The sequence below is a fragment of the Phoca vitulina genome, unplaced genomic scaffold, assembly GCF_004348235.1.
Source record: "Phoca vitulina isolate PV1807 unplaced genomic scaffold, GSC_HSeal_1.0 scaffold18, whole genome shotgun sequence".
Taxonomy (NCBI): Eukaryota; Metazoa; Chordata; class Mammalia; order Carnivora; family Phocidae; genus Phoca; species Phoca vitulina.
Genome location: NW_022589721.1, coordinates 1614693 through 1629990, shown reverse-complemented (window position 1 = coordinate 1629990; position 15298 = coordinate 1614693). Strand labels below are relative to the sequence as shown.

General features: G+C 38.8%; 1 protein-coding gene across 1 annotated transcript in view; it reads right to left on the bottom strand.

Annotated features, from left to right (window-relative positions):
• Nucleotides 1-726: 726 nt before the first annotated feature.
• Nucleotides 727-15298, bottom strand: part of ATP6V1C1 (ATPase H+ transporting V1 subunit C1) — a 41929-nt gene continuing 27357 nt past the window's right edge. Inside the window, exons 7-13 of the mRNA XM_032415661.1 lie at nt 14729-14827; nt 12889-12957; nt 5338-5430; nt 5154-5247; nt 3617-3714; nt 2656-2782; nt 727-1346 (exon numbers count right to left, since the gene is read on the bottom strand). Of these exons, the coding sequence (XP_032271552.1) occupies nt 1251-1346; nt 2656-2782; nt 3617-3714; nt 5154-5247; nt 5338-5430; nt 12889-12957; nt 14729-14827 (676 nt within the window). The 3' untranslated portion in view covers nt 727-1250. The remainder of the gene's footprint in view (nt 1347-2655; nt 2783-3616; nt 3715-5153; nt 5248-5337; nt 5431-12888; nt 12958-14728; nt 14828-15298) is intronic.

Genomic DNA, 15298 nt, shown 5'->3' with positions numbered 1-15298 from the left:
ATATATGCTGTGGAAACCTAGAAAAAGGCCTGGAAGAATATACATCAACTCCCTTGAGAAGAAATCTGGGGGGGAGGAAGGGTCATCTCTCATTTTTTACTTTCTAGAAGTCTGAATGTTTGAGGTAAATTTCTTTTGAAATAACAATATAAATTTGTGAAGTAAAAAGGATTTGGAAGGTGAATTTCTAGAAGGAATAGAATAGCTGAGAAATGCCCTGGGAGTGCACAGGAAGGGGAACACTGCCACAGAACCCTCTTTAGAAGCTCCTCCAGGATGCTCAATGAAGTCGTCCAGAGATTTTTACAACAAACAATGCCTTTTTTCAGACGATGTCATAAATGACATATATGTCAAAACAAAGGCTTGTATAATCAAAAAATCCTAGAAAGGAAACACGTGAAGTAAGGACTTACACAGAACAAACGACTGAAGCTGCATGGTTTCGCTACACTTTATTCAAAGTTGGCCCCACTTCCTAATTATTTGCGGGAACTCAAAATCTAGTGTCCAAATGTAAATATCCATCATATATTGAAAAATAATCTTTACATTTGTGCTGTGACCCAAATTTGGCACACTTTAATCATACGTGAGCCAGACACAAACAGTTGACCCTCGATACAGAACAAAAGCCTGGAAGTGGCACAGCAAGGTAGCTATGCTCTCCTTTATTAAATTCTCAACCTGAACTGTTACCTTCCGAAGTTACACACACCACAATATACCTTTGCACAGGTAATTTTATTCTCTCCTGTGGGTGTCAACAGTGCTCACAGATTGGAATTTGAAACATTCAGAAAGCACATACCTGAATATCATCACATTTCGTTACATCATGATTCAGTAACTATTAAACAGTTATGTCTACTAAATACAATGAACAAATGGTATAAACATTTACCATTCCCTTGTAAACAAGGCTTTTGTGCACAACAGTAACAAATGGAATTAATGCATACCACAGTATCAATGAAGGCCTTCTCTTTAAATAAACTATTCTGTTTATAAATAAACTCTGATTTTTTTTAGTACACATTTACAGACCTGATCAATAAAAAGAAATAAGACATCTATTTTCCTTTAAGAAGAAAATATTGAGAGATGGACCACTATGGAAGAACTCACTAGGAAAAGTGGTCAGAAGCAAGCAAAGGACAAGAGGGAGTTAAAAGTACTGTCATACTGCAACCTATTTCTGTTAGAATACACCAACACAAGGACAGGATTGTCTGGGAAGGAGCTCATTTTTACTTGAATTCCAGCAAGTTGCAATCAATCTTGTAGTACACATAGGGGTAGTATTCCTGTTGACTCAGGTTTAAGCCTGGAATATCCATAGGAGCCTATAGGAAAATCAGACAATTATCCAAATGAGTACTTACAGAAATCAGAAAAAAAAGAAAAAAAGAAATTAAACATTACCATTTACCTTCTTATTGAACATCTACTCTGGGCTAAGTGTATATGTTTATGCTAATTTAATCTGAGTTAGGCATTATTACTCCAATTTTGCCAATGAGGAAACACAGTGGGTAGTAAAGCCAGATTTAAGCACTCACTGACTCCAAAGCCTGTATGTGTTTAACTATGACCCTGTGATCCATTTTTATGCATAATGTATAAAATTACTTTTTAAATCTCAGGCTTGGGGTATTCAGTTTATGGGGCACTTGGCTTATTAAAATGTTGAATAGAAGTAAACCAAGTATGATTTTAATGGTGTCACTTATCATTTACGCATGTTTTAAGAATATACTGGTAGGAGGGGTGCCTGGGTGGCTCCGGTTGGGCATCTGCCTCTGGCTCAGGTCATGATCTCGGGGTCCTGGGATCGAGCCCCGAGTTGGCTCCCTGCTCAGTGGGGAGTCTGCTTCTCCCTCTACCTCTGCCCCTCCCCTCCACTCATGCTCTCTCTCCCTCAAATAAATAAAATCTTAAAAAAAAAAAAAAGAAAGAATATACTGGTAGGAAATTATGTATCAAATAGTTGAACCTCATATTTTATTGACAATTACATGAAAATGTAGAATGTAATTTCCTGCATTTTCTTCTATCAAGAAAATCTGACATTTCGTGGGTTCTAACTAATGCAAATGTGAGATACTACCATCCTAAAAAGAAAAAAAAAACCAACAAGATATTTGAAATAAAAAAATATGAAATAAAACCCACTACAATTTTAAACAGCAGTAGTGTGCTTAAATACCCTGTTTGAAAGAAGACAGAAACACACCAGTTTAGAAAAATGGTAGGTCCTTTTAAATTGCTCCTCTACTGACATCGCTACTTGTACCGACTACAACTGAATTAACTACTTCATTTCGTCTTCTCTGCAATTCATTACCTTCGGTAAGTAAGTACTGTAGTATGACCGGCTGCTTCTGTATTTCTGCGGCTATAAACATCTGATCTATAGCAAGACGATGACTGGCTCAGAAGCAAAAGCACTGATCTAACTAGTATAAAACAGAGTAAACAATGTAAACTACTTGCTATGTTTATCTAACAAATTAATTGAGACCCTCAAAGTAATAAAGACATAGATTAAATAATACAATATTTACTATCCCTTTTCCATTTATCTCCTTCCAATGATTTTTTCTGAAATTCATTCCAGTTGCTACTCTTCCAAGGTGCCTAGTAAGTACTTACATCAATAATAGCTGCTGCACTGCTGTCTAGATGTTTATACAATTCATATAATACTTCTCTTAGTTTCTTCATTGTTTTCTTATTGGGCTGAAGTAGCATTGCTTGGAAGTTCACTGGCAAGCCATACCTTAGCAGGAAGCAAATGTACAGTACGTAACACAAGTAAACATAAAAAGAGATTTTCTTTTCAAAGCAAATATTCTCATAGTCTTCTTTAATCAGTTAACAGAGAGAGGGTATCTCATTTTAATGACCACCTCTACAAGTTCAACTAATATACAAAGAAACTCAAATCTCCTCTGGTCCTCACTGTCCACTAGAAAACTTCCTTAAAATGAGAACCCACTGTCTACTAGGAATTACTTTTAATTACTCTTTAATTTTTAATCTGTGAATACCCTCAGCAATAATATGTATACTTAGAGGAGACACCTTCATGATAAGGAACAACATAATTACATCTTGAAAAGTCAATGAAATTTACAAATAGCGAGCATGGCTACAAATAAGTATTTTGAACTACATCTAATAAGAGCAAACTGTATAGAAGATCACAAGATGATTGAGATTTTAAGTATCTCAAAATAATAAAATATTTAAGGTTAATATGAAACAGTGATTTCAAATACATCATCAGTATACTGTGTACCAAACTACATGTAAAGTATGTGAAAGATCTCCTTTTAAACAAACATTAGCTAAATATTTTATAATCTACTTTTAACTTAACTACACCAGCAAAGAACCAGGGAATACAGCAGTATGGATCGCTTTTTCCAAACCTGGTATCAAGGACAAGATTAATATGAATGTATGATACTGACAATCTCTCTCTCATGGTTGTCCCTTTGGTTTCTCTACATCAACTTCCTATTACTGGACCATATTTTATAACAAAGAGGTCTAATGTAAAGGGATCTATAAACCCTTCAGTTCCAAGTTTCTCGACAACTTTCTTTACCTTAAAACAGACTCAACAAAAACCCTCAACGCTTTCACATGAATCCACGCAATAAACGCCTCACTGAAATTTACTTTCAGCCACCGTACAAGTGGTCCCTATAAAAAGGAAAAAAAAAAAATCACTACAAATTTGGTCTTGAAAATGGCAATTAGAAATAAATAAACCAAATATTTTTAAAGGAGTTGACTATCCAGTAAGAATCTACAGGAGAATTAAATCACATTATATTCACTTTAAAAATGTTTCATTTTTCTCATTATCTTGGACACTTCATCTTAAATAAGATTAAAAGGTCAGCCACTACACTGAAACCTCAGTAGACACCAAAACTGATGGATCCTACTCGCTATGTATTTTCATGAAAGCAGTTTAAACTGATACATAATATATATGTGCCCTAGGTTTGAAAACCGAAATATAAAAACCTGAACTTATTATGCAATACATTTCAAACATTTAAAATAGAATTCAACTTACAAACAACTTCTCAGGAACAGGACAAACAGTTATGTAGTAAATCATTTAATACATATCCCTAGGTCTAAATTTTTTCATCTGTAAAATCAGGGGTGTTGATCTAGATCCCTTAAACCTCTTCATATTCTAAATTCTTAATGATTCTATTACACAGGATAACTTCTCTTTGAACTTAAAATATTCAATATGATTTCCAGTACTAAATAAAAATACACCTTTAAACAGATTTTAAATAACTTAATACTGCCTTTCAATATGTAAAAGACATACGTGATCAGTTCAGCTAAATTATTTACAGAACATCATTAGGTTCATTTGATGTACTAACCAATTAATTTAAGCAAAAAGGACATGACAAAGTGAAAATCTTTGGTTAAAGTATCTGTTCTTTAAAAATGCTCTGGACCTTCTTAACAAGTTGGTTTTACTGGGCATTATTTGGTTAGGATTAGTTTTCTCCCAACTTAGAGGATATGGTTTATAAAGTACTTAGGAATAATTTTAAATGGGATTTGCTTTTATTTTCTCTTTCATTACAAGAGAAATAAATTTTCACTCATCACCCCTTCCATACTAGCTTCTAGTCTTCACAGTAATCCGGCACTTAAAGATGACAAGGAAGTTGACACCATCTTCCCTTGTCACAATTCCATCCCCTTTCTCCATTTTGCCTAAAACATACTAACTCTCCAGGGGTTTTAAGTAGAAACTGCTTCAGTATAATATTGCAGCATTAAAAAAATTTGCCTCAAGAAAATGAAAAATTCTTCCTGAAAAAACTATTACTTAATTAAAATAATACCTCACTATACTGCATTTAAAATTAATTCCTGATATGGATTTAGATGGAGTAAATAACTTTAAGGTATGGACTTCAAGATCTATGTTTGCTTAAATTCATTTTGATTAATAGAAAAAATAACTAAAATCAAATGTCTTAAAAATAAAATCAGTTTTCTTCTTTTAAAAAAATTTTAAATAAAAAAAGTAAAATAAAAAGCAGTACTGCTTTTTCTTCTGCTTAATGCTGATAATACTAAATATTAAGAACACATACAAACTGCTTTTTCTTGTCAGTAGAAAGCCTGTTCATTTCTTCTTTATCTGCTTTCATCTCCTCTTCGTTATACTGGAAGTCCCGAACGATGAATCTAAATTTGGGGTGGGGGGAAAAACAAAATTGTCCACACTGTGTATATAGGTGATCTAACAAATTAAAAAACAAAAAATAATTATCTTACTTGTTTTCCCTGGCTTTGTGCCTGAAGTCATCAACTGCCTTCCTAAACAAGGTGACATTACAAAGGTAACTGTCTTGGTCCTCTGAGAGAACACTATGGGGGGAAAAAACACACACAAAAAAGTCCATTTAAAGCTTTATATGGATTGCTCTCTTTCACACTGAGGGCAGAATTCACGAACAGAAGGAGGACAAACAACAGGGTATGGAGCCCTTCCCAAACCACCTCAAGGCTAAGCACCTGTATTGCCTCCAACACCGAGGACACTCAGTGCTTACGATGTGTTTATTTACAATGCCTTAACAGCCCTATGCCATTTACCTCTTCCTAACCCAACAAAATCCAACATTTACTCAAGTAAAATGTCCAAGCTCTAAGAACTATGCTTTTCCATCTATCACTGCCAGGCTGGCTGAGACAAAACCAGTAGCTAGTTTATTCCAGAGTCTCCCTGCTTCCCTGCTAATAATAAGCACCTTCTTCTCTTCTGGAAACCAAATTCTCTCTACCTCTCTCCAGTCCAGCCCAGCCCACTGAGGCCTGGCTCACCATCTATGCACTGCCAATAGCTCCTACCTCAGATCTTTCCTTCCCCACTGCCCCCAACACCCTAATTCAAAACCAGACAAATGCAGTGGTCTAAATATCCTCTGACAAAACACACTTTTATGCATCTCAGGGCTTCCTCCTAGGCTCTAGAAGATCCCAGCGAGGTCAGAACTTCTATCCAATCATGGGTCTCATGGACATCACTGGAAAAACCTTTCCAGACACAACTATGTAGGGAAATTTTAACTGTCATATAAATTTCTAATGCCCTGGGGAAAAGCTGTTTGGAAAGGCAAACTGTACAGTTCATGTATACTATGACTCTCATTTGACTTTCAAAAGTTACCTATAGCTATTTATGTAGAGCATCCCAGACGCGGGGTCTACGAAGCTTTACAGTGAATTGTTCAACAGTGATGATGCTGGGGCAGGAGCATCACTTAATGGTGTGTGGAAGGGTCGCTTTTCCTTTCTATTTTCCAAGTATTAGGTTTTTTTGTTTGTTTAGTTTTTATTTACAATGTGGTACTTCTGAAATCCAAAAAAATAATGTTTTACAAACCTGAGGGAGTGCTTGTGGAATTCAAAGATACTTTACTAAATATGGGGGGAGAAAAAAAAAAAAGCAAGTTTAGTTTTTCCAAGAAGTCTGAGAATTGCTTGATTAGGTTAATTCAGGTAAATTCAGGAGGCAACAACAATACTTAATAGCAGAATGGCTATAAGAACTGACACTAGCCTGGCTCTTGGTCTACACCTCTCCAGCAGCAGGACCAGCAGACATCTCTGGGAGGACTGACCACTGTCATCACCAACACAGAGAGAAACTCAGCTACTCTGGATTTGGAACATTTAAACTTCCTTTTCAAAGGTGTCCTCTCGGGGCGCCTGCGTGGCTCAGTCAGTTAAGCAGCCAACTCTTGATTTCGGCTCAAGTCACGATCTCAGGTTGTTGAGATCGAGCTCCCTATCGGGCTCTGCGCTGGGAGTGGAGCCTGCTTAAGATTCTCTCTCTCCCTCTGCCCTCTCCCCCTCCCTCTTAAATTTAAAAAAAAAAAAAAAGTTGCCCTCTCTGGCTGGCTCAGTCAATAGAGCTAGAGCATGTATCTCGATCTTGTGAGTTCGAGCCGCACACTGGGTCTACAGATTACTTAAAAATAAAATCTTTTAGGGGCGCCTGGGTGGCTCAGTCATTAAATGTCTGCCTTCGGCTCAGGTCATGGTCCTAGGGTCCTAGGATCGGGCCCCACATCAGGCTCCCTGCTCGGCCGGGAGCCTGCTTCTCCCTCTCCCACTCCCCCTGCTTGTGTTCCCTCCCTCGCTGTCTTTCTCTCTGTCAAATAAATAAATAAAAATTAAAAAAAAAATAAAATAAAATAAAATCTTTTAAAAACTTAAGAATTAGGGTGCCTGGGTAGCTCAGTTGGTTAAGCATCTGGCTTCGGCTCAGGTCATGATCCCCGGGTCCTGGAATCGAGTCCTGAGTTGGGCTCCCTGCTCAGTGGGGAGTCTGTTTCTCCCTCTTCCTCTGCCTGCCACTCCCCCTGCTTGTGCTCTCTCTCTCGCTCACTCTCTCTCAAATAAATAAAATCTTAAAAAAAAAAAACCTTAAAAATTAAAAAAATAAATAAATAAGAGGTACTCTCTCAAAACTATTACCCTTAGTTCTTGCTCTCGGTGCCTATCAAATCCAAGGCATGGCAAGTACCAAGTGGACAGAACTCAATAAAAAACCTTTTATGATCTTCAGGTCTCCCAGGCTTATCTCTGTAAAATGCACACTGCAATCTAACAAATCCAAATCCAGCCTGACAGGCTAGTGCAGACCCCTAACAATATTCCTCCATTGTCATAGTTATCTTTTAAATTCACACAGTACTTTGCCATTTTAAAGACCATTTCAAAAGCATTCGATGTTTGACACGGCTCTGTGACAATGAGCAGGGTGTCTATTACGCAGGCTCCTCTAGCATGTAAAGACCTGGGTCACAGCAAAGTTGTTTGACTTTATTCAAAATCCTATGGTGAAGGAAGCCAAGATAAAAATTTAGTCTTATTTTATGACTAAATCCTGCTGTGCTATCTTATTGAGAAAAAATAAATAGAAACCACCTGCTTTTCCTTCCTACCCCAGGAAAGGTATTTCTTAAAACATTATAAAAAAGAAACCACGAGTCCTTGGCATAATGGACTTTCAATCATTTAACATGTACTGAGCCTCTATAAATGTGCCCAGCTCTTGCTACATATTAGGAATAAAACTAAGACATCGTGGTTCGCTGACCTCAAAGCATGGGTCTAATCAAGGAAACAGACAGAAACAAATAATACAATACAAAATTGCAAATGTTATAACAGAAGATATATGTGACATACTGGGGCAAAAAGGGAACTGATAACTTTATCTCAGGGGACATTAAAGAGTTTCACAAATGCAGTGATGCCAAGTGCAAGTCTGAAAGACAGGCGAAGGAGAGAACATGCCAGGCGAGCCCCACACAAATGCACACAGGTGTGGAATAGCATGGTGCATCTGGGGCTCTGTCAGATACAAGCAGAGCTGGAACAGAGCACACGGGGTGGGTGTGTGTGCACGCGCCTGTGCCAGTAATAGATCGGTACACCACAAAAATGAAAATGGCATCAATGCAGGAGACTGATGAGAGGAAAAAAAGAGTGGCGATAAAGGAGACCAGCTAATGGCAATTCCAACAGTCCAGGCAAGAGACGGGAATCTAAACTGAAGCAGTGGCTATAGCTACGGGGCGGGCGGGGGGGGGGGGTTCAAGTCAGCTGAACCATATGAAGTTGTTGGTATCTGACCATTTTTGACCTACAAAATAGCAATTTCGTAGGAGTCAACCAAATGCTACTGAAGGTAGAAATAACACAGCTATTAGACTGGGTGGTGGAAGGGCAGGCAGTGAGGGACAGGTAAGAGTCCAAAACGACTACCATGGTCTGGTTTGGTAACTAGGCACACGTTGCTGCCACACACTACAAGGGAGATGGACGACTCAGGCTGAGGTTGGAGGGGATAATGTCCTATTGGTAGTTACCTGTGGCATAGACATGTGCAGTGCCCAAGAGGAACCCAGGTGTGGGAGTCTGAAACTATGGGGATAGCCAGGCCACAGACGGAGATTTCGGAGTCCCAAAGCTGCAGGCAGAAGTCAGAGCCCTGGGTGTGGCTGAAAAGGCGCTGACAGAAGAATAGGCTGTCCGACTAAGACAGAAGAGCCCATGTCTAGACTCGCCAATACTCAGGGCTAAGAGATTCTCTCCGGCTCTCAGGCGCAGAAGCCAGCAGGCTGCATTACAGATTAATTCGGAGACAGAGTTTGCAGGAGGTCACGGGGCCAGAGATGAGGGTGCAGGCAAGACAACAGCTAAAGTAATGACTCGAGAGTCCAGGCTCAGCAGAAGAGGAAGCATGACTGGAGGAAATCAACAGTGTCAGAGCAAAGGGGTGGGGACTAGAGATGTGGACAAGGTCAAAGAGCAGGTTCTGGGACAGTGGAAAAGATGGAAAGAAGGCTCCGCTTCAAGAACTGGATTACAGATTTAAGAGCCCAGAAGTAAAGCCTTTTTAGAGGTCAAGAGTGAGGCAAGGCAAGAGCCTACAAAACTCAAGTGGAGGGGCACGTGCGTGGCTCAGTCGGTGAAGCGTCTGCCTTCAGCTCAGGTCACGATCCCAGGGTCCTGGGATTGAGTCCCACACATCAGGCTCCTTGCTCAGTGGGGAGCCTACTTCTCCCTCTGCCTGCCGCTCCCCCGCTTGTGCGCTCGCTCGCTCTCTCTCTCTGACAAATAAATAACATCTTTCTAAAAATAATAAATAAATAAACAACAACCAAAAAAACTCAAGTGGAGGTGATGGTTTGTGAGCTGCAGGGATCGGGGAAATGAGAAGCCAGAAGCTGGAGGGATTTCAAACCAAGCCAAAACCAGCAGTGACCTTAAGTGACATAGGAGACCAAGGCAGAGAAACAAAATGAAAGCCAGAAGGAGAGGAAAGAGTTAAGAAAGTGCCATCTTTTCGTGATGAAACATGGACTTGGACTGTGCCTGAAAGGAAGCTTAGTTTAGCTTAAGCCAGGCTGCACAAGTTCTACCAGGTTCAAATAAATGACCCAAACGCACACCTTCCTTTAGTTCTACCATTACGTAGAAGTAGCAGCACGACCTTCACACAGGTATAAGCGGGCCTGAAGGAGACGGCAACGTTTTCCAGACACTGCACGGCATTTGCAGTCACCTGTGTGAGTAGCCTTGCTTCTAGAGCTCACTAGCTCTGTCTGCTGCTTCGGATTTCTTAGCTTGGTCCTAAAACTCAGACCTGCCATCTTCTCCGTTCCCTAACTAATCTTCCTATGTCACTGCCAAGGCATCTCTCCTGCTTTTCTTCGTAAAAGTTATCTTTGCAACCCCTGCTCCAAAACACAAGGGAAACTTTTCTCTGCACAATGGCTAGTACAGTTTTTCCTAGGCTTTCGTAGCTGGGTACTTCTAGCTCCCCAACCAAAAACCTCTGGGAAGCACCAATGCGTTTGTGGTACTGTTTCCAAAAATAGAGAACAGGCAAAAGTCAACTAGTGATCGGACCTGGTCAGACTACCTTCACAAGGAAAAGTAGACAAAAAGGAAAGTGGTAATCCTGAGTACAAGTGAAAAACACCGGTCTCTGAACAGTTTTTCCAACGAGCGGCAGCCAGCAGCCCAGCCTCCACTTCTCTGGCCGTAACTGTGCAGCACTGACGCACAGCCCTGCACTTATCCACACAACAATGGTGGGAGTTCAAACTATCCAGTGATTTTAAGACTCAAGTAGAATATTTTACAAATAGCTGGATTCTAAGCATTTTTTAAGTGAAATTATTTCCTTCAGATTTGAAGACCGTATTTTTCAATCCGCTCTTCTACCTCACAATTCTACTTTCATCTTCACTGCTCCCAAGAGTAAGGACTCAAGTGCCAAAAAGCAACAAGTCAGAGTATTACTACTTACAAATGACTTAAAAATGAAGCACTTAGAACAATCACGAGCACACAGCAGCTACTCAAAAATGTTATTATGATAAGCTAAAAATCCAGCATCAAGTCAGAGAGATCTTTCCTGAACATTGGACAAAATGCCAAACTAACCCAGCACAGCCTGTCTGCCCCACATGATGAGCCATCCTGACACGGCGCTGGCTGAGCTGCTGCTGTTCTCGTGGACTAAATTTAACCAGCGAAGCTTTCATGTCAGCGGTTCCAAAGGCCTTCAGAACAGAGACACAGGCAGAAAAGAGGTTTGCACTGACTGGTGGTCAGGGAGCACTTATTCGTCATCCAGAAGACACGCGTTGTCTACACTGAACTCTTACCGCTTGGCATTTTTTCCTTCAAGCTACTAGAGTAATGTTCAAGAGATGTAAATCTCTGAAGTAATATTTTTAATGTCCTTCTTTCAGAGCAAACCCGAACACAGGTACACACCACTCCCCGGGACCTTGGGTCTGGCATATGTACAACCTGGGAGGACATTCTGTATACACTGGGTCCTTGGTCTCCTCCTTCCCCTCCTCTCAGACATAAAGTCAACCTCTATGGCTTTAATGTCCTACAGAGCATAAAGGTATAAGAAGTTGTTATTCGTCAGGATAAACAGCTTCAGTGGGAAAGTAATATGAAGACTAAGGCTGTCCCTTAGTCTTTAGTCTACCATGTGAAGGGCTGGTGAGAATGGAAGATATTCCCCAAAATGGGAAAAAAAAAATTCGTGATGAGCAGAGGTTTGTGGTTTAGTTCTCAAAAAAATCAACATTTGTGAAACTATGATAATCATATTACCTTATATTTTGTATATCTTATCAAGCCTTAAAATAGCCTCATAATGTGTACTGGGAAGGGGCTATGCTCATTTTTCAGACAACGAAAAATGAGGCCCAGAGAAGGTAAAAGACTTATCCCAGGTCACACAGCAAGTTGGTAGCAGAACCAGCAACAGAACTCAAATCCCTGGGCCCAGCACTCTTTCCATTATACTAAGCTACCTCCCATATGACACAGTGAAACTGGAAAAGAAAATACTGCATGGGCCTACCCTTACTAATACCACTTCTTTACTCTCTGCTGTAACTTTCTCTCAGCGCATGTTGCCACCTCTTGAGGCACAGCCATATGAAAGAATCCTTGGGGGGTGCATATACACCGTACTTAATATTTTCTCAAAGAACATCTCGTGCAGAATGACAGAATACAGGAAAAAATGACACGGTAGTGTCAACAGTATAAGACCTAACATTAAAAAACCTGACTTTTAGTCCTAACTTTCTCCCTGGACACTAATACAGCCAATACAGCCAAATGCCTTAGGCAACTATTTAATTCTTCTGTATTTTTACTTCTTTCTCCACAAGAATAACTGCTCCAACTACTTCACAGAATCGTTGTAAATATCAAATGAGATAATGTATTATCAATCCGTATATTTAAAAACACTTAATACAAGTTTTTTTTAATGGAAGATATAGATTAAGTAGAATCTATGCTCACTGAAAATTGAGATCAACATGGTACTCTAGCAGCCATTTTGGTATACTTCCTTTGCAAGAGAAATGAAGAATTATAGACATATAGTAGGTATACAATAAATACTGAATGAAGAATTTTCAGAAGGTGGCAAAGCATGGCAGAAAAAGTACCACACCAGTGACCTGGGTTCTAATTCTAGCCCTGCCATCAATGAGATGTGTGACTCTGGGGAAACCACTTCACCCCTGTGGCCTCAAACTTCTCCACCTATAAACATGAGACAGTCGATCAGACTGTACAAAGTCCCTTCCAGGTCTTTAACTGCGATAACTAGAGTTACTTATTTATAAGGTGAAAAAGATGGTCCTGAAACCGTAAATTTACCACAAAGAAAAGATAAAGCTATTTCCTAACCCAACATCCCAACTCTAAAAAGGAATTCTAGGAAAGAAAGAAACAGGTTTTACAAAGACTACTACTTACTTGCTAGACCTTGGAACTACCATTTCAGCTAGTGTTTCATACTGCTTAATCCAGTCGTTGTGGTTTAACCTGCAGAAAAGGTACAGTAAGTAGTGGAAAAGAAAAAAGAAGTCTTACCTCCTGCCATAACCAGAAAGAGAAAAAAATATGGGACAAACAGGAAATTCAACTAAAGTATACCTCAAATCTATGTAACCAAAAAAAAAATTCAAGTTTCCTCCTGAGAAACAGTAAGTATGAAGCAGGAAATACAGTTCACCACTCTTATATCCAGTAACTATTGCAAAAGAGGCACATCCTAGAACTAAGTTTCGAAAGCAAGTAAAGCAAAGTACAGATTTTAAATGACTTTCAAACTTCAGAGGTAAATGCATTACCTTATTAAAAATAAATTAATTAATTTAAAGGCCATACTGAAATCTCTATCATGTCTATTCACTGGCCGTTACGAAAGGCTGGATCAAACCGTATTTACTAAAAGCACAGTGTACCAGGAAGCACTGAGTAAATTAAGTGACAGCAAACCATGCTGCACAGAACATTGTGCAACAACCCTCTGTAGAGGCCAACGGATTTGGGCGTGTGCAGAAAGACAGTTATGTTTGCAATTTAATGAACTGCAGTATTTGTAGGCCACATAGTGAATAATTCAACATGTAAGGTACCCTAGGTCCTATGTTTCAATTACTATGTACAGAAAACTATAAAAATTTCTGATCTTAAACACAAATTTTCAATAAAGATTGTGGCAAATCTTTTATCTGGGCAAAGGTTATTTTCCTACATAGTATAAAGACACAGATACAAAGAAGTTTATTATAAATAATCAGTGCTCTGGTATTCTGCAGTAAGGGGAGAAAAGCAGAAGCCAGATAATATTGTAGCCACAGTAAATTCAATGCGGGTGCTTTCCTACCATTTTCCAATATTCCCAGTTCCCTAACCAGATAGAAATGGAGAACACAGCAAAGGAAGAATTCGTGCAAGAATTCTGTGAAGAATCCCCAAATCTCCCACCTCAGTTTGGATCCTCCAAAGATTCCTTGATAGCAAGACTTCAGTCCAAGTCAGAAGTGAAACCATTAAGTGTTTCTCTCTTATACACACGCAGGCATGTGCACAGAGTTCTAATCCTTCCTATGAGTGTCCAAAGGTTTCATTTTACCAAGACAAACTATGATCACAGGAGAGCTGATCTCAAGAAGATTTCAAAGGATTCTCTAATCCAGGAAAACTATGCCCAGAGCCTATGCCTGTTTTCGTAAATAAAGTTTTACTGAAACACAGCCACATCCATTTTGTATGTACTATGTACAGCTGCTTTCAGCTACAACCACAAAGTTGACATGGCAGAGTTGAGTAGTTGTAAGAGACCCTTGGGCTTGCAAAATGTAAAATATTGACTATATGGCCCTTGAAAGAAAAAATTTGCTAACCCCTGACCTAATCCATCCTTTGCTTCTTAAAGGGTTTAATTCATCCTAACCAAAGATTTTTCAGAAAAACTAATACAAAGAGCTTCCTACTTTGAAAAATCTAAAATCTGTATTTTTTTAAAAATCTAAAAATTTAGCATTATTTAATTTTTAAATAAGCCCACTCTACTAAGCTGCTAAATTTGATTTGGAATTGCAATTTATAACTGATGTCTCCATTACCAGATTATGAACTCAATTCTACTATGTGTGCCATATGAATACATGTTGGTTCACAGAATGAAGGACAATGTAAGAGTCCCTTTACAATTGGGTTCTATGGAACACTTCAAATTACAATATCAGATACTAACATTTTTCTTATATTTTAACAAGTAAAAAACTTTTGTAATTACAAGACATACTTGGGAACTACGACCAGTAATGTGACGAGATACTCTGAATCAAGAACAAAGTCATCCTTCTTCACAATTTCTGCTAAACTTCTAGTTAGCAAACTTCCTCTGAGGAGTAAGAAAAAAATAATCAGGCTGATAATGCCTCCATAACACAAGTAAAGAAATAGCAGGCTAATTATATTCGCATATATGTACTATATATACATCTCGAGAAATGGATTAATTTTATTAGTTAACGTTTTTACTTTGCAAGAAGTCAAAATTTAGCTATTTCCCGCCCTCACTATTAAAGAAATGTCAACATTTATCAAAATTTGCCTCTAGTATCTTCCTTTGTGTTTGCTTTAATTATTATAACTCAGCTCTTCTCTTGATTACATACATAATACCTTGACTGGGCAAGTGTTATTCATTATATCTCAATTAAAGTCTATTTCATCATAATTACAAAATGATATCATCTAAGGACAACCTTTGATTTTCTTCCCTCTCCCTGGGTATCATCTGATACTAAGCAATTTTGGTTAGTTAACCCAATAATCAACTCTTTCAAATCAGTCTTCATTTGGTCTCCCA